Source organism: Ictidomys tridecemlineatus, chromosome 1 (assembly GCF_052094955.1).
Source record: "Ictidomys tridecemlineatus isolate mIctTri1 chromosome 1, mIctTri1.hap1, whole genome shotgun sequence".
Taxonomy (NCBI): Eukaryota; Metazoa; Chordata; class Mammalia; order Rodentia; family Sciuridae; genus Ictidomys; species Ictidomys tridecemlineatus.
In genome coordinates this window covers 262,040,648-262,064,966 of record NC_135477.1, presented here as the reverse complement: position 1 = coordinate 262,064,966, position 24,319 = coordinate 262,040,648, and the positions used below count along the sequence as shown (strand labels likewise).

Sequence of the window (24,319 nt, the reverse complement as noted above, 5' to 3'; positions counted from 1 at the left end):
ACACCACATCCCCAGGAGCTCAGCCACAGTGGTCATCACACCATGTCCCCAGGAGCTCAGCCACAGTGGTCATCACACCAGGTCCCCAGGAGCTCAGCCACAGTGGTCATCACACCAGGTCCCCAGGAGCTCAGCCACAGTGGTCATCACACCAGGTCCTCAGGAGCTCAGCCACAGTGGCCATCACACCACGTCTCCAGGAGATCAGCCACAGTGGTCATCACACCACGTCTCCAGGAGATCAGCCACAGTGGTCATCACACCACGTCCCCAGGATCTCAGCCACAGTGACCATCACACCACGTCCCCAGGAGATCAGCCACAGTGGTCATCACACCACGTCCCCAGGAGATCAGCCACAGTGGCCATCACACCACGTCCCCAGGAGCTCAGCCACAGCGGCCATCACACCACGTCTCCAGGAGATCAGCAACAGCGGCCATCACACCACGTCCCCAGGAGCTCAGCCACAGTGACCATCACACCACGTCCCCAGGATCTCAGCCACAGTGGCCATCACACCACGTCTCCAGGAGATCAGCCACAGTGGCCATCACACCACGTCCCCAGGATCTCAGCCACAGTGGCCATCACACCACGTCCCCTGGAGATCAGCCACAGTGAGCATCACACCACGTCCCCAGGAGATCAGCCACAGTGGCCATCACACCACGTCCCCAGGAGTTCAGCCACAGTGGTCATCACACCACGTCCCCAGGAGATCAGCCACAATGGCCATCACACCACGTCTCCTGGAGATCAGCCACAGTGGCCATCACACCACGTCTCCAGGAGCTCAGCCACAGTGGTCATCACACCACGTCCCCAGGAGCTCAGCAACAGTGGTCATCACACCACGTCCCCAGGAGATCAGCCACAGTGGCCATCACACCACGTCTCCAGGAGATCAGCCACAGTGGTCATCACACCACGTCCCCAGGAGATCAGCCACAGTGGCCATCACACCACGTCTCCAGGAGCTCAGCAACAGTGGTCATCACACCACGTCCCCAGGAGATCAGCCACAGTGGCCATCACACCACGTCTCCAGGAGCTCAGCAACAGTGGTCATCACACCACGTCCCCAGGAGATCAGCCACAGTGGCCATCACACCACGTCCCCAGGAGCTCAGCAACAGTGGTCATCACACCACGTCCCCAGGAGCTCAGCAACAGTGGCCATCACACCACGTCTCCTGGAGATCAGCCACAGTGGCCATCACACCACGTCCTGAGGAGATCAGCCACAGTGGCCATCACACCACGTCTCCAGGAGCTCAGCAACAGTGGTCATCACACCACGTCCCCAGGAGATCAGCAACACGGTCATCACACCACGTCCCCAGGAGCTCAGCAACAGTGACCATCACACCAGGTCCCAGAGCAGCTCAGCCACAGTGTCATTACACCAGGTCCCAGAGCAGCTCAGCAACAGTGACCATCACACCAGGTCCCAGAGCAGCTCAGCCACAGTGTCATTACACCAGGTCCCAGAGCAGCTCAGCCACAGCGACCATCACACCACATTCCCAGCAGCTCAGCCACAGTGGTCATCACACCACATTCCCAGCAGCTCAGCAACAGCAGCCATCACACCACGTCCCAGAGCAGCTCAGCAACAGCGTTCACAGAAAGGTCTGTTTTGCTTCTTGCTGAGGTTTGTAAAGTGGAGGTCTTTCTTTCCAGGGTCTAGACTGAGAATCTCCACTGTGAGGACGCTCGTGCCACACAAACACCATGCACTGTTTGTGCTCAGCTCTGACCCAGCTGTCAGGGCAGCGTGGTGCTGCGCTCTGCCCCTCCTGGCCTGGTGGCTAGCTGGCACAGGGAGCCTGCTGTCTGCTCAGAGCGGAACCCACCCTCGGCTTGGCTTGACTGCCATGCGGGAACAGGAGTGTGACTCTCAGTGCTGCTGGTCAGCAGTCACAAGGCAGTCTGTGGACAGGTCCAGATGGAGCTGCACCCCTGGTTCGAGGCTCAGTCCCTGTGCTGGGTGAGGCGTGTGGGGGCATCTCGGATGCGTCCATGTACCCTCCAGACCGCTCAGGTGTGGAACATGAATTAGGATGTTCCAGGGTCACCACGCTGCATGGTTGGGTGTGTGGATGATCCCGTCTCATTTCCAATGTTGGCATGAGGACGGAGCTCCTGCTTGTCTTACTTGACAAGCTGCTCAAGGTTGGGAGGGAGCACACTGCTCTGGCCCGTCCCAGCCTGTCTTCTGTTTACATCACGTCGTCACGCAGACCGCCGCCACCACGGTTGGGTCACCACCATCCTGGTGGTGCATGGATCACCTCACCTGTGCCACCCTAGGCATCTTGGTCGGTGCATGACACTGGCCTGATGATGTTTCTCAGAGCGAGTCCCTGACAGGCTCAATGGGACTCTGTTACGGGTCAGATATGAAGTGTCCCCGAAAGCTCAGCCAGGGGACAGTGCCAGGTGGTCGAGAACATCATGTTCCATGAACATTCTGGTGTTCCTGTTGGTTTTCTTCCTTCTCTTATGCTGGGATTTCTTGAGCTTCTTATGTTTACACTTTTATATTTTTCTTCATATCTGGAAAATGTTCAGACATTATTTCTTAAGATACCTTCGTGTGCCTCCATCTCGTCTCTGTTAGAGGGCTTCCAGTTCCATGGCTGGGCCTGTGTGCCCATTGAGGCGCTCTTCTTGGGTTTTATTTTGGATGCAGGGTCTCCCTGTGTTGCTCAGCCTGGTCTCGAATTTTCAAGCAAACCTCTTGCCTCAGCCTCCCAAGTAACTGGGCCACAGTGTGCACCAAACCCAGCCACACAGTATTTGGAATGTGTGCTCATGGGGAAAAGGGAAAAAAATAGGCACTTCACATAAAAGAAAACCCAAACAGTCTTTAAGAATAAGAAAGGGCATTCAATGCCATCAGCCACTGGGAAACACCCTGTCCCGGGGCTGGGGCTGGGGCTCAGTGACAGAGTGCTCGCCTAGCATGCGTGAGGCACTGGGTTCAATCCTCAGCTCCACACAAAAATAAAGTAATGAAATAGAGATATTGGGCCCACCTATAACTAAAAAATATGTGTGTGTGTTTGAGTGTGTGTGTGTTTGAGTGTGTGTGTGTGTGTGTATGAATTTTTTTTTAAACCCTGTCTCAGAGCAGCTAAAATCACAAACCCCTGTGGTGATAGTGTGACCCAAGTGGGACTCCGTTTTTGTGGACGTGCAAATCGGGCAGTCCTTTAAACAGATGGCCCGGAAGCACTTGTGAGGTCTGAGCACAGGTGCTCCGCTCTGTGCAGAGGTAAGCAGACACGTTCCAGATGGCCGCCCACGTGGGAGGCCTGGAGCCCTCCTGGGAGGGTAAGCCTTAGCCTACTCATGCCGGGAACACCGTGTGGAACAGAACGGCAGGGCAGGGGGCGCTGCGGATCCCCGGGCCACATCCCTGTGTCTGCGTGTTCCGCACTGGCAGAGATCTCTGCTCATCTCGGTGCCCACAGGACCGCACTGGAACACGCCCTGGGCTTCCTCGGACCACTGCCACCTATCCTTCCTCCAGGCCCCGTGCCTGCTGCACTTCACTGGCCAATGCAGCAGACAGGCCTCGGTGTCCTCCCCAAGGCCTGATGACCACCAGGGTGGGTTCCATGGGGCCAGAGGGCCCTCGTGCTGCTCTGGCTGCTCTGCTCTTCGTGAACTCTGCAGCCAGCCTCTTCGTGGGTGAGGACAGCAGTGAGGCAGAGGGTACCTTCTGAGCAGCGGCAGCCTCCAGAGGGGACCACCCGCCCTGCGGCCCTGGCCCGTCTCCACGAGGAGGCTGCCTCCCACAGACACGTCTGTCAAGGGGCCCAAGCTCTCCAAGGCCGACTGTTCCAGCCTGTGCAGGAACTGGAGAAATAGCCAAATGGGGGCCAGGGCACCACACTCCAGCAGACGGGTCAGACGTCATCTCTGAGGGATTGGAACCAGCCTCCCAAGGTGCCAGCGGGGTGCTCATGACAACCATGATCATTACTAACCGTCCAAGGACAGTCAGCTCCGGCACACAGGCGGAAGCCAGCAGCATGCAAGCCGCATCTTGAAGCCCAAGGACCTCTGTCCCCTTCTCCAAACCGTTCCACACAGACCTGCTTGAAGGAGGAAGCAGCACCCCAGCCCCCTGCCCACACCACACCCCAGGGCCCGTAGTGCCTCCCCGAGAGCGGCCGGACGGGCTGTTGGTGCAGTGCAGGACTGACAGCATGGCAAAGAGCCGCCCTGCAGCGATGCCAACTAAGCCTGGCATGCGGTTGAAGTCGGGGTGTGGTCCTGCCCTTGCCAAGATGGGGACCACCTCCAACAACCCCGTTTGCTTCCGGGAGCACCAGAGGTCAGCGGCAAGAGGCAGTTCTACACACACCACTCCTGTGGGGGCTGGCTACAGGCAGCAGTGATGGAACGACCAGCATGGTGGTCCTCAGGCCAAGCTGGCTCCTCTGCTCACAGTGATCCTGATGCCCCGCCCCCACCGTGTGCTGGTTGCCCTCTGCCCCAGGGGCTCTGAAACCCACAGGCATGGAAGAGTTCCTGGGGTGGCACAGCCTGGGTGTGTGGTGGAGGGTGCTGGAGCCCTGTGGCTCCCTACACCTTCCTGGTGCCACCACCCCACAGGAGCCCGGCCTGCCTGTGGTGCAGGCTCCTGACCAGCCCTCTCCCAGGGGGCTCTTCCCCTTGCCTCCCGCCCACCTTGGGTCTCACAGTTCCCCAACTCCAGGTGCCTTGTGCAGCAGTGCTGGGGCCACCCATAAAGCCCCAGGGAGCGGACTAAGAGACTCTGCATTCACATTGGCACTGACAGGAACAGAGACCCCTGAAAACCAAGCTGCACTTCCTTCAAGCCAGGCGGGGAGGTTTCCAACACCTAGTTACCACCTGTGGATTTCTGGCGAGCGGGATCCACAGGTGCCCCACTCAGAGCAGGCCTCTGGGGTGCTGAGCCTGTGAGTGCTGGCTAGCTCACCCACAGGGACAGCTGCAGGCCACGGTCCAGGATGGAGCTGCGGCTGAGCTCCCACAGCTTAAGCACACCTGCTAGGACATTTCTTGACGGACTACAGGACCCTCACCTAAGAAACTCTGGAGTCCAAGGCTGCCGGAGGCGCTGCCTCCTTCCAAAGCATAAATACACCTACCTCAAGTCAGTTCTGAGACAGAGTCAAACTTAAGTATCTGAAATGCTTTTCATGTTGATCCTGGTGAAGAAAATCGTCACAGCCAGAGAAATTTATTTTAAAATAGAAACATACATACATTAAGCTTCAAACAATCAAATTTTAAACAAAAGGGAAAAAGGAGCTGTTTGGTCCGGAGTCCAGAGGAGTGAGTCCCCAGATGCAGGTGAATTCACACAGGAGCACTTAGAAACAACTGGGACGGGACTGCTACCCTCCCTGCCTGGGGACTCTCCTGTGCCGACGGCTGCATGTGGCCACCAGTGCTGGCTGCTGCGACCATGTGTGGCACCTGTTCTTGTGGGGGGGACGCAGTTAGTGCTTCTGGCCCCTTCCAGATGGAAGTGGAGCTTAGAAGATGCTGGAGACGTTCAGAGGGATTTGGCAATGCAGAAGGCATATCTAGAAAGTCCCAGCTTCCAGGACACCCACTGGTGGCCACGTCCTGTCTTGTGTGGCAGCCTCAGGGCCCAGGCCGGGGCTCAGTCTGCGTGGGGTTTCCGCTGGGGCTGCTCCTCATAGGACTCTCCGAACTCGTTCATTCTGCTCTTATCCACAGGATAAAGCCTGCAGTAACAGAGAGCGGGCACTTTACCAGGGAGCCCAGGCGCTGCTCTGCCCTCAAAGCACAGGCCTCTGGCACTGCTCTCCAGCGAGACACCAGGAGCCTACTGCCTGGGCACTGGGCTGCCTCCACCCTTTGCTGAAGTACTTCCATGTCAGCAAAGAGCCCAGCTGACCAGAAGAGGATGGTAGTCCTGGAGCAGGACAGGCCAGAGACCGCCCTGTAGTGACCTGTGAAACTACATATACAGATGCAAAAGGCCAGCAGCGAGCGCTCAGGGACGCTGTTGTCCATCCCCAGCTCCAGTCCAGCTCTACACACCCTGCAAGTGGTCACTTCCTCTCATCCCAAACCCTGGGGACGGTGACAGCACTGTCCCCGGTTAGGGTGAAGACAGGCAGGGAGGACACGGTGCTGGCGACCTAACATGCAGTGTGAAGACCACACGTTCCCGCTTTAACTGACCCACTTCCCCTGAGCCCGGGGAACTGACTGAACTCAGTTTGCGGGTTTTCCTGAGGGCTCAAGGGAAAGGGGGAGGTGTTAGTGGCTCTTGGGGCAGTGTACATAAACCCGGCAGCCACCCAAGGGCCCTGCAGCTGAGGCAGAAAGTCCCCACTGCATCTGCGTCTGGGCTCACAGCGCTCCACCTCCAGCTGTGAGGAGCCAGTGGCGGGTGATGCCCAGAGCCCGCAGGGCAGCTCGGTGGTGGTGGGCTGCATGCTGCACTCTCCCAGACACCAAGGAGTGCACACCCTGAGGAGGGGCTGGAGCAGGAACCTGGAGGGCGGGGGAAGCCTGGCAGCATCACTGCAGAGCAAACTGTCCCAGAGAAGCCCCTTCTTGCCCAGTGCCCAGGGAGGGGAAGACACAGCCTGCGTCATCACTGATCTCCGTGGAGGTCCGAGGCACAGCCTCTGCAAGGCAAAGCTGCCCCAGGAAACCCCAGATCCTGGGCGGTGCAGAGGCAGGGGCAGCGTCTGCACAGAGGCCAGGTGCCCAGGATGGGGGGGCCAGGGGTGAGCACCTGCATCTCAGTGTCCACAAGTTGTCCTGGGCCATCTGGGTCATCAGTGTGATTTAGTCTTAGGCCCTGGTGGCTGGTGCTTCTGTGTGGCCAGTGCCCAGGAGGAGTGCTTCAGGAGAGCCACTGCCCCATTACCTTCAGGGTACATGGCCCAGCAGCCCAAAGCCTGCCTGAAGCGGGAGTCCCCTGTTCTCTAACTGCCTATCAGACGCTTCATTAAAAAAAAAAAATTAAAAAAATATTTAAGTTTTTTTTTCTGAATTGTAGATGGATACAGTACCTTTATTTATCTCTCTTTGTGTGGTGCTGAGCATCAAACCCAGTGCCTCACACATGCTAGGCAAGTGCTCTACGCTGAGCCCCAGCCCCAGCCACGAGACCAGGATGAGCCCTGGTGGGAGGCGCCATCGCTGTGCTTGGCTCCAGATGCAAATCGGGACAAGATGCTTCAAGGGGTGCTAAACTGACACTCAGGACAGAACCCAGGGCTGCTACACCCTCAGGATGAAGAGGGGAGCGACCCCTGGCCTTGACCACCACTGGCACTGGAGCCCTAGCACAGGCGAGCAGGAAACGACCTGCAACCCTCCTGCAAAGGCACAAGGGCCTCAGCCAGGAGAGGCCTGCAGCGCCGGCTCACTCACCACCGCTGGTAGAGGTACACCAGGAACACCACGTCGTCCCTGAAGCAGGCCAGCCGGTGGGACGTGGGCATGGTGATGATGAAGGCAAAGACGTCGTCGATGAAGGTGTTGAAAGCCTGTGGGGCCGGACGGGGGAGAGGCTGACACCAGGGCTGGAATCCCATCACTTCTTGTGCCCCGCCAGTCAAGTGCTCCCGGCAGACTCAGGGGCCTGTCGCTGTGATGCTTGTGGCACACTCAGAGGCAGAAACCAGCCAGTGCAACCACGCTGCAGCCTGGAGCCCAGAAACCCGTGTGCCCCACCCCCTGGCTCTCCACCTCTGGAACCCAAGACTGCTGGACACTGGAGCACACCCTCTGGAGCTGGCCCTTCTTGGGATCCGACTTGGTCACCCAGCTCCACCCACCCTGCTCCCGGAGCCCCCGCAGGCTGCCCAGAAGGCTGCGGGCGACGTCCACCTGTTCTGACAATGCTGCCAAGACGGAGCACAGCCTTTCATTCAACAAAGCTCCCCTTCCCAGGACAGCGAGAGCTGAGGTCCTTAGTTATGGGTGGCTCACAAAGGCGACTTCTTGACATAGCCCACGGGCAGGACAGCAGCCAAGCACCCGGGGCAGGCAGGCCCTGTCCACACACGCTAGAGGGTGCAGACGCAGCACTTGCCTTGTAGGTGAAGGCCTTCCAGGGAAGATGCGCCACAGACTTCATCTGCAACAGAGAGACGACCAAAGTCAGTCAGGGGCAGCAGAAGACAGCCCTACGTAGAGGATGCAGGCAGGCCTCACCTTGTAGTTCACAAAGAGCTGGGGCAGCATGAAGAGGAAGCCGAAAGCGTAGACGCCTGTGGGAACAGAGCTGAGCTCAGAGGGTCCGCACCTCTTCTGTCCACCGTGCCCAGACAGCCTGTCAGCCAGGTGACAGATATGCACCTGCTGGCTGGCAAACTCGCCAAAAGCCAAGCAAGATGCTCTGGACTGGTGGCCCTGAAATTCTGCCCACAGGGACCAAGCAAATGCAGGTGCCGGGGTGTCTGGGGGTGGTGAGGGCAAGGCCCCGTGGGGCCCACAACCTGGGAGCATGGCAGGCAAAGTGTCCTGCAAGGAAACCCAGCTGCAACCGAGGCTGGCCAGGGGTAGGCAGGATGCACATGGCAGCCCCCGAGACAGGAGGACCACCCCTGAGCCTGGTGCAGCCCACAGGCTGCATGGTGTTGGCGCTCTGGATGCCTGCTTTCTCATTTCCACACAGAAGGGATAACAGGCCATCTGCTTGAGGTTGCAAGTCCAGGGAGCCGTGACGCCCAACTTAGGCACAGCAGAGCACTGGCCACTGCAGAGTTGCCTGAACAGATGTGGTGCCTGTCACACTCGGTCACAGGCAGGAGCTAGAAAAGTAGCACCTGCTATAAATATTGTTATTGGAATGGGAAACAGGAACTCACCATTCACGAAGCTGTTGATTAGCCAAGAATACCAACTGCAAGAGAAAGGAAGGATCGTGACCGGCAGGAAAGCCCGGCTTCCTGTGCCACAGAAAGTGTGGTAACTTGACAAAAAAACCACTTTCCTTGACAATGCTCTCGTAAATACCCAAACGCGTGTGGGCAGCTGGTACACCCACTGTGATAAGTGGGGTGGTTCAAGAGGCAGTACCAGGCCCTGCTGATCCAGGGAGGCCAAGCGCTCCCTTCGTGTTCCACATCAAGTCCTAACCCTTCCTAGGAGCCTGGTCAGACCAAAGGGTCTCTGCAAACAAAACCCTCTTCACCCAAATGCAGGCTCAGGTGTAGGAGAGGCCACTCTGCATATCTCATTCCTACAAGACTTCCAGGGCCTGCACAACCAGCTGCCCACTCAGAGCTCTGCAAACACTGTCCCTGGCCAGGGCCACACCATGGTCCCACCCCACTGGGCCCAGCCCCTCTGCAAGTTCACGTCCAGCAAAGCAGCTGTGTGGCTGGTTTGGGGAACTCCCAAACCATCCCACCTCTGCCCTCAATAGCGCTGCTATAGCAGGGAAAGCCTGCACTTCCTGGGCTGGAAGGTACAGTTGTGCCCACTGCCTGGGGTGTAGGAGCCAGGGATGCCTCTGGCTTGCAGCCCAGGCTGTGCCTGCATTTCTAGGACCCGCTCCCCATGCGCACTCAGGACCCTGGGGAAGGGGGGGTCCTGACATCCCCACATTACAGAGGAGAGGAGGCCAGAGCCGACTGGCCCAGCACTGGGGATGGACAGGAAGCTTGCCACCAGGCACGTTGCTCTCAGCCCAGGACTGAGTGCAAGTTGTCTGGCAGGGAAGTACAGCACCCCACCTTTTGTACTTGATGTTCAGGAGTGAGTAGACGGCGCCCCCAATGCAGAGGGGGTAGAGCAGGTATGATAGGTACTTCATGGCCTGTAAGGGACAAAGGAAACTCCCAGTGACCAAGCCATGCCTCAGATGCCTCTGTGGACATGTCACCACAACTTTAGGGCAGGGGCTCCACTCATTGGCAAAAGTGGGTACGCGATACCATGCCTCTGTCAATACCACAGGACCTGTGGCCCCAAGTGGTCCTGAGCTGAGCCTCCTGGTTCTGATGCAGGACCAACACACAGACCCTCAGAGGACTGTGAGCACAAGGAAGGAGTCCAGACTCCTGAGAGCCCCGCTGAGGCTGCTGGCGACGTGACACAGTCTTGTCACCAAATGTATTTTTCTGAATTGAGCTCTTATAACCTCTATAAAAATTGAAACGTATGCTGGTGAATATTAAAACAGAAAACTAAAGCCATTTCTGTGCAGAAATGCCCATTAGATCTGCCGCCTCCGGCTCCCCAGCAGCCACGTGGAAACGAGCTGCCAGTGGGGCCATCCTATGGATGACCTTCCCAGCTGCACAGGTGGGAAGGTGCCTGCAAGGGCTGGGAGCTGGGCTGTTCCTGTGAGGCCCTCCTTCCCCAGTTAGAAATGCAGACCCTTCAAGGAGACCACTCCCCACAGGTCAGTTCATGAGGGGCCCACTGCCCAGGGTGACAGACCGTCTGCCAGGCATGTGAATGCCCTGCAGAGCCCTGAGGCTTACCTGCGTATCATATTCCTCGGTCTTCCTCTCAGAGTCACTATAGGTGCCAAACTGTTGAAAGTCAAATACAACAACATTACCGGACTCAGCCAGGACGTCTGGCACAGGCCAGAATGGAGCCATGAAAGGTCTCATGGCCATGGCATACCCTCAATCCACCCAGTGAGCCTCAACAGCACAACAGACCCCAGTCCAGGCTGATGGGGACAGGACTGGGACTGCATGCATGCTGGCTCTGCCTCAGGCTGGCCCGGACTGTGCAGGCCACCTTTGGAGCTTCTTGGGCTGCTTCCCACTCCCAGAGCTGCTGAGTTCACTGACACTCTAGCCAGGGAAGGTGGAGAAGCCACTGGGCTACAGGGGAGACATCAGCCCGTCTCAGCCTGGAGCAGGGCCACGTGATTTCTGAGGGCCAAGGCGGTCAAGTTCCACCACAGAGCACAGTGCCATCAGCACAGACTTCATTCCTGCACCACGTCCCTAGGAGACTGGTCAGTATCTGGCCTGGGTCTGGGCAGCATGGGAATGCACGACAGCCGGGGACACAAGAGCATCTGAGCCCTGCAGACCAGCGTGTCCCTTCCTGCAGGCTTGCTCAGGGATGGAGGTATGGCCCTGCTTTTAACGAGGCTGACACTAAGTTTCCTGACCAAGGAATCTTTAGGGAAGAAAAATAGCAACTCATGCAGAAGCCAACCTAAGCCCTGCCCAGGAGGCCATCAGCTGGGGTCTGAGTGCCCACCCCACGACAAGCTGTCTTCCGAGAGCTGAGCTCTGATGAGCACGTAACCCAGAGGCCAGCCTGCTGAGCGTGAGGGGGAGGAGGAAGCAGAGGAGGCGATCTGGGGCAGCCAGCTAGCTGGGGATCTCACCTGGAATTCAGGCCTCAAGCCTTTCCAGGCCACCGTCATCTTCAAGGCCTTTTTCACTTTCCAAAGCTGTCGGGAGAAAATGAAATGCTGCCCATTCACAATTCTGAGATGCCAGAGTGAACGTGCAGGAACACGAAGGGATGGGACCCGGTGCTCATGGTGCAGCTTCTCAGCCCACCCCACCTCTGCCCGCCTATAGCTCCCCCTCCCTCCACCTCTCATGGGCTCTGCCTCTGTACTCAGGGGCCGCCTGCTAGGTGGACCCGCAGCCACTGCGAAGCCGACTAAGGAAGATGCCACTGGAGCCTGTCCTTGGACCTCCCTGGACACATGCCCTCCTGGACACCCTTACTACAACCTGGGCCAACACCACTTACTAAGGTCAGGCCCAGCATGTCGAGGTGGGCTTCCACACATGATGGGGTGGTCACTGCCTGTTAAGCTCTGGTGTCTTGGAGGCTACGACCCTTCAGCAAGTATCTGCAGCCACACGAGCCAGGCCCACAGGGGGCTGCCAACTCTGACGGCCTGGCTTCTCAAAACAGGGCCACCTGGGTCTTCTCCCTGTGCCCAGCCCAGCAGCTTTTTCACGGCCCCTTCCCACAGAGCTCCCTCTGCTGACCAACAGGGCTAAACCACAGGTGACCCACACTTGATCTATTCTCCACATGGCCATCCTGTCTCAAATCCCAGCCAAACTACAAACTCCTTGAGGCCACACGAATGTCTTGCAGCTCATCAAGTGTGCCAACACAGTCCTGCCTGACGGATGCCACTGCACAAGTCTGTGCCAGAGACAGCCTCCCTGCGCTTTGCCGCACTGCCCCCATGCCCAGGCATTTCTACAACACACAGCCTGCTTGGGCGAGCCCGCCAGTCCTCAGGGCAGGTGTGCGGGTCCTTGGGGAGCCTTGTGGGTCAGAATCAGGTGCCTGACTGTACACTGAAGTCTGTGGGCCTCACATAAGCCCCAGCGTCCGCCCAGAGCCGAGCGGTGCCAGACTCACCTCGATGGCGGCCCCGAGGCCTGCTGGGACCAGCACCAGCAGGCTTGTCTGCTCGTCCAGCAGGAACAGGAAGATGACCACGGTGCTGAAGCAGCGCCACAGTACTGGGGACACGGTAGCTACAGTAAGGCAGTGCCAAGCCCACTGGCACAGACCCTGCTTGTCACCCACCCGCCCACACAGCTTTGAACGCCCCCTCGTCCAGGAAGCCTGGCAGCCAAGCTCCCGCCCAGGGTGCAGGAGGCCCTAGGCTCCAGCCCAGAGACACACGTGCCGCACACCCGTGACTCACAGAAAGAAAACCCACAGTGCACAATTACTCCATTCTGGGAAACATTCTGGGGCTGTGGCTCAGTGGCAGAGCACTGGCCTCGCACGCGTGAGGCACTGGGTTTGATTTTCAGCACCACATGAAAATAAATAAATAAAAGGTAAAAAAAAATTTCCTGGAGGCCACAGAACTACACACCAGCCAGGTGCACGTGTGAGTGACATCCGCAGCACAGGTGTGAATGCGACAGGGTGCGAGACTAGAGCCGAGGACTGGGATGCTCCCTCTCTTGCACCCCACTTCACCCTCTGCTTTCTGTGACAAGTTTGTTTCTCTGACAAAGCTGTATTTTCTCCTTCATAAGGTGTGCTATGAAAACAACTCTAGCTTGTTCTGCCTTCCGTGGGTGCCTGGTGTCCTGGAGGGCTGCAGACACCCTGGACAGGGCCACAGCCACCCTGGGCTCAACAGGAGGCCCCTCCTTCCCAGGAGATTCCATGACTGTGTAGGGTTATCCGGGTACTCATGAGGAAAAACCCTACCTTTTATGTTTGGGAAAAAAAAAAAACCCTGCATTTTATGTTTGAGAGACTTGCTTTAGTCTGATTCCGGCAGCCACACCCAACCCCTAACCACTGGGACTGGCCAGCCACGGCCTCTCCTGGAAGGTCAGAGATGATGCTGCTCACCAAGGTAGGGGTGAAAGTTCTGGCCCCACATCCACAACCAGAAGCAACCAGAAGTCCAGGAGACTCGTCCCCCAGCAGCCCAAGATCAGACCCGGCTCCCTGCCTGTGGCCTCAGTGGCCCTCTCTTCTGTGGAATTCCCAGGTTTCCTAGATGCTCAGTGACCACTGAGACACTGCCAGGGTTTGGGCTGCCTGATCTAAGAGGCATCTCTGCCAACCAGACAAGCACTGTCATGGGCGTGAGCTGCAGGCCTCATGGGAGCAGAGTGTGCCTGTGAGCAGGTGGATCCGCTCCTGGCCTACCTGCTTTGGTGGACATTCCAATCATGCTCTTCTTTTTCTTCCAGAAACTGATGTCATTTTTAAATGCCAGGAAATCAAAGAGCAGCTGCAAAGAAAAGACAGGAGTCACCTGCACCGAGTTGCCCCTTCAGCCTCTGTGCGGGGCAGCCTGCAGGACCCTGGGCCCAAGCTTCGGGCTGAACAAGACAGGCCTGTGCCCTGCAGAAACCACCCACACTGGCTCCATGTGCCCGAGCCAAGGAACCTGGAAGGGGGCTTCACCGCAGCACTCGCCCAACATGGGTGTGAGTCAAATGCGGGGAGCATGTCTAGGCACTGTGTGCCTCCTCTCCTATGCTGAAGTCTGGGGTGCCCGGGGTGAGGCCAGCTGGAGTCCTTGCTGTTCTGGGTCACTACCATTACCCAGGAAAGTGGCCCCTGGTCTGTGCAGAAGACACCAGCTTGCTCTCAGCCACTGACTCTTTAATAAAAAGTGACATTTACTTTCTCATCTTCGCTTAGAAGTTCTGGCCTGGCTGGCACTCAGAGGTACCTCCTTGTCCTCTATCCCAACTGTGACTGCCCCGTGGCATGGCTTTCTGGCAGCTCTCAGACTCCCTGTACAAAACCCGACTACAGGCACAGAACGAACTTTTAAACCTGAAAATCGTAACACACGACTATGTAGTGAAACATGCTACTTTACAAGGTCCCTAACTAACCCTACTAATACAGGCACTGCTCAAAGCATTTTAGCATTTCTTTTGCAAAATGTCTCCAAAGCAGCTAATGCCCAGCATCCCTCAGCTGCGGACAGCATACACTTCCTGAGCTTGAGAGAGGCCATCGGGACACCAACACTCGGGCATGCCGACTGCTGGCTGACATAAGAGGTGGCCATGGGCTGGGCAGTGCCCACGAGCACCCTGCCTTCTCCGTCACTCCCCAACAAGCACCAGGTGACAACTCACATGAAATGCAGCAACAAAGAAGGTCAAGGCCAAAAAATACAAGTTGGTGTCTACAAAAATCCCCTTCACCTCATCAGCGTCCTTCTCTGAAAACCCTGTAGGGAAGAAACACACCATGATGCAAACGTACTCCCCAGCCACCAAGGCAGCTCTGTGCTCACACAACCCCCCTTGGCAGTGCGAGTGCCTCTGGAACAATGGCACTCAAAACACTGGGTCCTGAATAACCCAGGTCACTTTCAACATGGTGAAGAGGTGCTGGCCAGTTCTGGCAGCAAGGACACAGAGTGAGCCACACCAGGAAGGGTGAGGCAGCGCTGCACTGGGGCAGCTGCAGGATGCCCACAAATCCTCCATGGATACATGGAGCCAAAGCAGGGCTCCCACCACCAAACACCCCAGCCCAGCCCAGCCAGCCCAGGACCCACAGTCACCCACCAAACTGTTGCAGGGAATAGACGGCATCTTGCATGTGGATCCAGAAGCGTAGCCGCCCCAGAGAGATCTTGTCATAGGACACAGTGAGTGGCAGCTCCGTGGTGGAGCGGTTTATAACCTGCCAACGAGAGGTCCACAGATGAGCACCCACCCGACTGTGACCAAGGGCATCGCTGTGAGCCTCCAGGAGCACCTGAGTTGTGCACACCATCACCATAGCTGACGCCCCTGAAATCCTTACTTCCAGTCCCCACACAGCTAGGGCCGTGACACATGGGGACTCTGGGCCACCTCTTACATCTCATTAGCTGCAGCAGGTCCTGCAGGAGCACCTGCTCCAGAGATTGCTCCTTGTCCTGGGCCTTTAGTGCACATAGGAGTCTTTCCCAGGCCTGTCCTAGAGCAGCACAGGTGCCCGCCATGCTGCCTGCTCACAGTTCCTCCCAAATGCAGTGCTTCTGTTCTCTCCACACCCTAAGCCCCAGGCGTGATCCTATCCACATCCCCAGGAGCCTCCTGGCACGGCCCACCCATTCCACATGCACTTCCTGTCTTTCTGAGCCACACAAGCTCCAATGCCTTGGATGGGATTCACCACCAGCACCTATCAGGAGCCCACTAGGATTGAAGCTGAGCTGCAGAACAGGCATGAGCACCACCCAAGGGGCCTTAGCCCTGTCCTAAAAGAGCCCAAGATGGACAGGGAAACTCTAGGCCTAGATCTTGGCTGTGTGGGATGGTGGAAGCTATAGGAAATGGAGCACTTGAGCCACACCTGCAGCATGCACAGCTGTGACCACATGCACACAAGCACCACACTATCTGATGCACCTGCCCCACACCTGTGCACCCTGGCACAGCAGCCAGAAGCAGGGCATTTCAGAGCACAGGCACCTTCTGCAGGCGTGTGGCAAGCCTCTAGCTCCCTCAAGCTACCAGGCCTGTCCCAGGGATGCCACGGGCTGCAGCACCCAACAGGCTTAGCTGCCCTCCCAGGATGGCACTCCTTTGAGAAGTGGCTCATGTGAGATGTAGAAAATGACATGAGAGGGTGCTGTGGTGGAGACCAGCTGCTTGCACACCAGTTCTCCTGTCCCACAACACGTAACATGGGACTACTGCAATATGACCAACCATTACAACACGAGTGTGCTGCAGATGCTGGTCCTCTACCTAGATGGACCTGTGAACAGACTTGAGGGCATCGCCTGTAGCAATGCAGTCACCAGGCATTGCTTCCCAAGGACCTCTGAGGAGCCAGCACCACTGGGCCATGACAGGTGACCAAAGGGGGCCCTCAAAGTACTGTCTGTGTTTCAGCAGAAACCAAGTATGGGAAAGGTGGGATGGGAACCAATCAGATCTGCTTGCTAGCACATCTGCCCCCCAGCCCCAGCCTTCATGTCACGGAAGCAGTCAGGGAGCAGAGGACACTGCCTTAGGACCTTAGGGTCTGAGCAAAGCTGTACAGAGGGCCTGACATCTTGAGCTGCAGCTAGCAGCAGAATCCAGGCGGGGTCAGGACACACTGTGGCAAGCCCCCACTTTGCAAGCTTCAGCATCCTCATCTGTGCAGGGAAGTGCTCACTCCAGAGTTACTGAAGCCTGCGTGGCAACCGGCTCTGGCTCCTATCCAGTGCTCACGAGCAATGGCCACAGCCCCCGAGAGGCAGGCAAGGAAGCTCACTCAACCCCAGCCCCATGTTCTAACCCTGAGTAACTTCACTGTGAATCAGGACTATGGTGCGCAGCTCTTGGTGGCAGTACTGTTAGAGGTGCGGGCAGCCTTGGATGGAGGGAGCAGTCATTCCCCTATCACCAAAGGTTGGTTATGTTTTTTTTTTTTTCCCATCGTCAAAACAAACTTGTTGTCTTTGGGAGAAGAGAAGAGTGCCCTTACTGCCTGTTATGACGGGCACCAGGCCCACCAGCAGCCACTTCTCCACCTCCAAGGGCATCCCAATCTTGCCCACAGCCACCACAGTAGTAGTGGCTTCCTCCCAGGTGGACACTCCTCTGGCCAGGCTGCAGGACCAGCCCTGGGGAGGGGAGTCTGGCAGATGCTTCTGTATGAAACCAGGCCTCATGTAAAGAATAGACACACAGCTTTTCAAACAGAGTTCTGAGTGCCACCACCTAAACCCTTAACAAAAGGCCTCACCAGTGAGCCAGGATGCCCAGGGGACCCAGTGCCAGCCACCAGCAAGCCAGGTCCCGAGTGCTTCACCCCAGCACAGGCTCTGAACCTGGGACCAAGGTCTTGCCTGATTCCCTGGTGGATCATGAACAGCGGCTGCGAGGCAAGAAGAGAGCAGGGCTCACCATCAGATCCTTCACCCGGTTGCTCAGCTGGTCGATGAACAGGATGGGGAGGTAGTGCACGGTCTTTCCCAGCTGGACCCTGGTGGTGGAGGGTGTCCTGGTCAGTGTGGGTTTCTGCACCCTGGGGACCAGGCTCCCTGAGGTCCCCCACCAGCAGTAGCCTTGAATGTACCCTCACTGAAACTCCAAGACACAGCTTTTTCAAACAGAAGCAGATGCTAAGGCGGCAGGATGAAAGTGACAGCCATGTGGTAAGCCCGAGGCCACTAATAGTGGGAACTAATGGGGACAGTCACACACAGGCCAAGGACCACTTAGTGTGATGACACAGTGACCCCATGAGGCAGAAGGAGAAAGATGACACCCATGTGCTAGGGGACCTGGAAGGAGATGACCCACGCCTGTGCTGGGCTGCCACGTGGGGAGGCTGACGGCTGCAGGGCCTTTGCGTCAGGAGACCCTCTCTGCAAACCAGGTACACAAATGACGTGTTCAAAAATAAGACAAGTCTTGAAGAGCATAAAAGCCCTACGACTACCGTACAGCCATTACTTATGAGAACAGTGGACCCACACAGCTCAGCCCCTCAGACGCCCCCTGTGGCCCCCAGTGCAAGTGAGAGCTAGCTGACCAAAGCGAGCGACACCCAAGTCACAGCTGCAGGTGAATTTTTAATAAGTTTGAACTAGCTGCATTACAAAGCCTGTGCAACTCCCAGCCAGCAGGTGCACAAGTGCACAAAGCCAGGGACACAGGGCAGTCAGCCCTCACTGCTGCTTCCCATCTCTACCCGCGGATACCTCTGCAGAGGACAACTGCAGAGTGAGCCAGCTGGGATCTGCCCTCGCCCCATCCTTTTGGGCAATCCTGATCATGTGACCTCCAAGAGCTGGGCAAGGAGCTAGGGGTGGAAGGCAGCATCGATGACACTGCACAGGGACAGGGGCAGCCCACTCCCCTGCTTACGGTCTGTCCAGCAGCAATTTCCCTCACCAGGTCCCATGCAACACTTACATCTTCATGTACCGGTGCACGTCAGCAGGCAAGGAGGAGCCGTCAAAGACAAAGTCATCCACCATCACGTTCAGCGTTAGCCTGGGTCTCCAGTGAGAGACAGGCTCGTCCAGGGCACTTGATGGCTTCCTCTCGGATTCAATCTGTTGCTAAAATGAGAGAAACAGAGGCTAGGTTGAGGCAGGCCCAGGGCAGCTGGATGGTCAGTGTCTCCACCCCAAGAGTAGTTGTCCAGACTGGCACAATAGGAAGGAGAACCCAGTGGGGGGCCTGGGGACCATGGACTGCTCTGACCATACCCTCCCTCCTTCCCAATGGTCATGCAGTCAAGGATCCCAGTGAATCCACCTTTGGGGTCCTCAGGCTAAGTGCGGCCACTCCTACAATCCTGATGGGACAGATCCTGTGGGGGCAGACCCAGCTGCAGTGTAGGTCTGCATCTAATATGGTCCTGTGGGCTTCAATGACATTGCGAAGGAGAAGCTGCCAAGCCAACAGGAGCTGTCTGAAGATGTGCTGAGGATCAGCAACTACTCTAAATACAACTCAGAAGGAAACTGAGCCATGGGAACATCGTAACTTTATCTCAGACCCAGCTAATAAATTCACGAAGCATAAATTCATCTTATTTCCCTCCAAACAATAGTTGACCCATAACACTTTATGTTGAAAATGGTCTTCCAAGTTGTAACAGCCTACGTTCATTCTGCATTCGCTATAGAATTCCCAAGGCCATTCCATACCCATCGCTCATGGACTCCCTAAGATACCCCAAGAGGGCCACCATCCCCATGAGGAGGACATGAAGGTTCTGCATATAAGGTCAAGAACAAAGCAGGAAGGTCTTTTGAACCTTGCCCTTCACCCTGAGATGCTCCGCCTCTCTGTGCCTGGACACCCCCATAGCCGATTCCTAACAGATGCTGTCTTTCTTGTTCTGTGAGTCGTCTCTCCTCTACTCAACAGGAGTCTGTGTGTCTCACTTCCCTTGCTGTATCGATGGCCTTATCAGTCATCAGGTGGGTGATATCTAGTTTTTCTTGGCATATATGGCTTTCTACAGGTGAAAAAATGTAACTTGTGCCTGTACTTTTCCTACAGTTTTAAATTATAAGCTTAAATATATGTCTGGTCCCATAAGCAGCACAATTTGAATAGCACCATAAATGGTGACTCCTGAAGACAGAGGTATAGGCAAGCTCTGAAAGATGGCCTCCTAAACCCCCAGTGGGAGGGGACACAGAGGGCCCATGGCCTAAGAGGGACTCTGAGTAAAGAATATTAGGGATCACTTCCACTGCATGTCCTCAGTTTGATATAAAATTTATCTGAAAACCCAGGGAAATGATTCAGATGAAAAGACATTTATGTATAGTGGCAACATCCAAACTGCTTTACTTTCCAACAGTCACCACGGCTCTAGATGGAAGCTGCTCTGCAGACTCAGGCGCACACACACTGAGCAGGAGACACAGGCTTGCGGTCAGTCATCTGTGAAGACCCTCACCTGTGCAGCTGACTCTCCAGTGAGCAGGTTGACTTCTTCTGGCTTGGGGATCATGTATGTAGTCAGAGGACTGACCAGGTGGACCTGCTTCCCATCATGCCAAGGCAGAATCCCAGCGTGATGCAGGAAAATATAGGCATACAGTGTCCCATTATTTCTTGTTTTCTTTGGTACAGAAACATTAACTGTCCTGGAACAAAACAAACGGTCATTTCAAATCTGTGTGTTGCTGTGTTTACACTCACATGGAGCCTACTCAGATGCCTTTAGAGACAACGTGTTTCACATCAACTAATTTTATTTCAGAACTACTGAAAACGAAACTCACCTGCTCCTGACTTAACCGAGCCCTGAATGCAGACGTGTCGTGAGCATTTTGAAAAGCGTGGGCGGCTACTATTGAAGGTGAACGAGCTGGCACTGTCTACCTCTATTTCATGAGGTTCAGAAAGGACAGTAACTCACTTGAGAGGCCAGGTGGCAACTGGTACTGGACCTGGCAACAGACCAGCTGATTTCTACAGCCCTCTAAGATAACATGACTCCAGAGTCACAGAGGCAAAGTCCAGGCCCGGTCTCACAAACCAAGTACAATAACCACAAATCTAGAAGTGCTTCTTTGGCACTATAAGGAAAGCTCAGAGATATTTCATGTGGGTAGTTATTTGGTTTTGCTGCAGTTTTTGAAGAAGAGATTAGCCATAAGACAGACTTTCAGGCCTCTTATCAGCTCTGACTCTCAAACCAGATGGAGATCTCACTGGCGGTGTGTTTCCCTGGCTTGGCCCAGGTGCCCGGCTCTTCACCTGCATATCACAGCTCAAACACCACATTGGACTCCATGAAACCCACACATACTACTTATCACAATAGAGCTTCCTGGTTTCTTTTACAAATTTTGGAGCCAAAGTTCTAAGAAATTCCTGTTATTAGAAGAAATACAGGAATAGAGGATGCCTTGTTACCATGTCAACAAAAGATCTCTACCAGGACATCTCTGAGTGGCTTTCCTGACAGTGGTCTGGGCTTTATGCCCTCCTCCACAGGGACATTTCAGGTGAATGCACACTCCTGAGCAAAGCTCAGAGGAGGGGATGGGAGTCCGTTTCAGACTCTTCTCCTTTTGCCAAGCTCAGAAATTAAAACCCTCACTACCTGCTTTTGATAACTGGCACAATGGCAGTGTCCATATCTGTGAAACTAAACCCAACATAGAAATGTCCTGAGTATTTTAAAAAGTGGGCAGCTCCAACTGAAGGTGAAGGAGCCGGCACTTCCTGCCTCTGCTTCACAAGGCTCAGGGAGGTCTGTAACTCGCCTGAGGTGGTGGGCTACAGGTGACAGCATGTGAGCCTGACCTATGATGGTCTTCTTCACACCGAACCCTCCAGCTATCTGATGACGCTGGCTGGTTAGAAAACATCCATTACTTTCTAGGCGGTGCAGACAAGAATGGCAGAATCTTAGGAGCAAATCATTTTAAAAGTTACAACATAAAAGTTGGACTTTTACGTCTGTACTATGTATCAATTGCTAGACTGCATGTTAAATTTAAAAAGCTCCTCTGTAGAGTTGGACAGTTTCACTGACTTAGGGTCACTTAGATTACTGTACAGCTCTTTCCTCCACCCTGTCTCTTTTCCCTACTTCCACTAGGTGGACACCTGCTCCTCTGGAGACTCCCCTGGCTGCTGCTCACTGCATTAGACATGGGATAAGCTCCATCTGCTACTTTTGGTTTGAATATTTACATGTGTTCCATAGTTTTGAAGATACCAGCAAGACTGTGTTTCTGAGTCAGTCTCATTATGCACACAACACCAACCCCTGCAGCATCTGTCCCACACACCTTTCAAACTTGGACTCCACATCAAAGTCTTCCACATTCAAGACCAGGTCCACATTGTTTTCTGCACCAAGGCTGGACCTTGTGGTGGTGTAAACACTCAGCTGGAAAAGGGTGATAAGAAAGTTAGTCTGTAGGGCCCTTGGCAAAAAACATAACTGAGCTGCGGAGAGCAGGCAATCTGACAGGTTACCTCCTAGAAGACAGAACTCCTGCCTGGTCAGGATGCAAGTGCAGAATGTGTCTTTGTAAAGAAAATAACGTCATTGCCCAAGAGTGGCTGGAGACCCACAGGCTGGGGGTACAGGGTGTCTGAGAGCCCACCTGCAGGACAGCAGGCACCGGCACCAGCGACCGGGGGGCGGCACATGGAGACCCGGGAAGGCCAGGAAGGAGCTCCACTCCGGCTCTCAATGGGGCTCCACCAGGACACTGGGCTGTGATACCAGGGGACAGGGCCTGGAGCCCGCGCCCCACCCGGGCGGGGCCCTGGGACAATCCGGAGGGGCGCCGCCCGGCCCGGCTCACCTGCAGCTTGGGCCGCCGCGCCAGGTAGGGCTGGATGCAGTTGGCGTCGCCGGCGCACGGGCGAGTGTAGACGATGCCGTACATGACCCAGCAGGTGTGCACTACGTACACCACGAACACGCCCACCACCAGGCTGGTGAAGGAGCTGCGGCCGCTCCACATGGCGCCGCCGCCCGCGGCCCGAGCGCGCCGCCCCGCCGTCCCCGCAGCCGGCCGCCGCGCGCCGCCGCCACTATCGCGGGGGAACGAACGCGCCGCGCGCGGGCCTCCGGCCGCCCCGCATACTCCCGCCGCCCACACCTGGCGCCGCAGGATTCGCCGGCCGCCGCTTCCGGGCTCTGCGCCGCTGCCGGAAGTGGACGTGCGCACGACCCCCTGGGAGCGGGGAGTCGGCCGCCGCCGGCGCACGCACGCGCGTCCGCACGTCGGGGGCGCGTCGGGGACGTCACTCCCCTGCGCCGGCCTCCCGGCGGGCCCCGGGGTCCAGGCGCTTGCTGGTGCGCGGGGCCGGGACTGTTCGGCCGTCGGGTCCTCGGGCTACGGCCTGGGGGACGGGGACGGCGGTCGAGGCGGGGACCCTGACGACGTGCAGAGCGTGGCGCGAGGACACTGGAGGGAGGCCACACAGGAGGCTGGTGCTGACCTCGCGGACCTTCTCTGCCTCCGAGATCCTATCAGGAAGTGAGGAGCGAGCCGGGCGCGGAGGTCACGCCTGGGAGCCCAGCGACTCGGGAGGCTGAGGCAGGAGGATCCCAAGTTCAAGGCCAGCCTGGCAACTTAGACCCTGTCTCGAAATAAAAAGGGCCAGGAGGTGTCTCAGTGGTAGAGCGCCCCAGGTTCGGTCCCCAGACAGACAGGGGACCGAGGTCAGTCGCCCGAGTTGTTGAGTGCGGGCGGCGGTTAACGATGTTGGGGACGAAAATAAGAATGGCTGCGTGTGGCCTGAAGAAGAGCAGAGATCCCTTCTGAGCTGTGGGGGCTCTTCTGACAGGCAGTTGGCCACACAGACCTGGCGTCGGGGGCAGAGGCTCCAAGGAGAACGCTTTTCCAGAATCTAATGATAGTTTGCAATTGAGAAAAACTAGAGTGGCCCGGTGGCCTCTTGGCACTCGAACAGACGTGCCGAATTTATAGCATTAAATCAGTCTCCAATCTCTGGATTTACCTCGTTCCTGTTCATATTCCGCAAGGCATGGCTTCTTTTTTGACGAAGCCTGGATCCTGCTTATGCTCCGCAGAGGGTGGCTTAGTGTCTAGCTGATCTTTGTTGTCCCAATTTGCAAATCTGTTGTGCACCCAAATAAACTGTGCTTCATTTTAACCTCCTTCGTGGTTTCTAGGTTTATGACACAAACCCAGCATGGAGATAGGCAAACACAGAATTCCTAGAGTGAAGCAGCTGGAGCCCGCTGACAGGCCCAGCGCAGTGGTCAGCAGAGTAGGAGAGGGGAGCTGGGGCTCCCATTCTCCAAGGCTTGATGGCGCTCTGAGTGGGTGGGAGAAGGATTGCTATGGAAGGCTGAGGGCAGGGGCTGTCCAGGTTATCAAACCTACAGAGCTGTGATGTTTGCATCAGTGTTGTCATGGTATCTAGCTGAACTCTGGGTCCCCATCCTTCCCTTAGTCAGCCTCACTGCTCAGCAGACCTGTTAAAAAGACTGCGGACTCTTAGTATCATGTACATCCATCCTGAGCAGGCTCACAAGCAAGGTGGCCATGCTAATGTCTGCAGGCCACCTTTTGCCTGTAAGGCATCCTGCCTGCTCCCTAGGGGTAAGTGGGGCCCTTATGGGTAAAGATGTGCCCCAACTCTGACCCCCATTAGCCATGACTCTGCTGCAGGTAACCTGTGGGTGATGTCTTGGGCCTTGAGGTCTGCATGTGATGTGATGATCGGTTGCAGCAGCTGGATGTGGGGATAGCAGGTTGTAGGGTTGGGGTCTCACCTAATCCAAGGGCTGGGGAGCGGCCAGGGCTGGGGCTGCAAAGCCCCAGGAACTCTGAGGTGTGGTTTCATTTCTCCCTGGCCTTCAGATGCCTTGTTTTCGTGCTAGGTTCCAGGCCTGTTCTCAGAGCTGG

At 56.3% G+C, this 24,319-nt stretch overlaps 1 protein-coding gene across 1 annotated transcript; it reads right to left on the bottom strand.

Moving 5' to 3' along the window:
- Window positions 1-5,229: 5,229 nt before the first annotated feature.
- On the bottom strand, window positions 5,230-22,608 carry Clptm1l (CLPTM1 like). Its single transcript, XM_078018583.1, has 17 exons — window positions 22,241-22,608; window positions 21,716-21,816; window positions 19,867-20,056; window positions 18,360-18,508; window positions 17,346-17,424; window positions 15,024-15,141; window positions 14,586-14,680; window positions 13,636-13,720; window positions 12,373-12,476; window positions 11,366-11,431; window positions 10,494-10,544; window positions 9,741-9,823; window positions 8,871-8,905; window positions 8,215-8,270; window positions 8,093-8,137; window positions 7,429-7,544; window positions 5,230-5,759 (listed from the first exon to the last, which is right to left on the bottom strand). Exons 1-17 carry the CDS (start codon window positions 22,400-22,402, stop codon window positions 5,675-5,677), a joined length of 1,620 nt encoding a protein of 539 aa, XP_077874709.1. The 5' UTR covers window positions 22,403-22,608; the 3' UTR covers window positions 5,230-5,674.
- Between the last annotated feature and the right edge of the window lie 1,711 nt (window positions 22,609-24,319).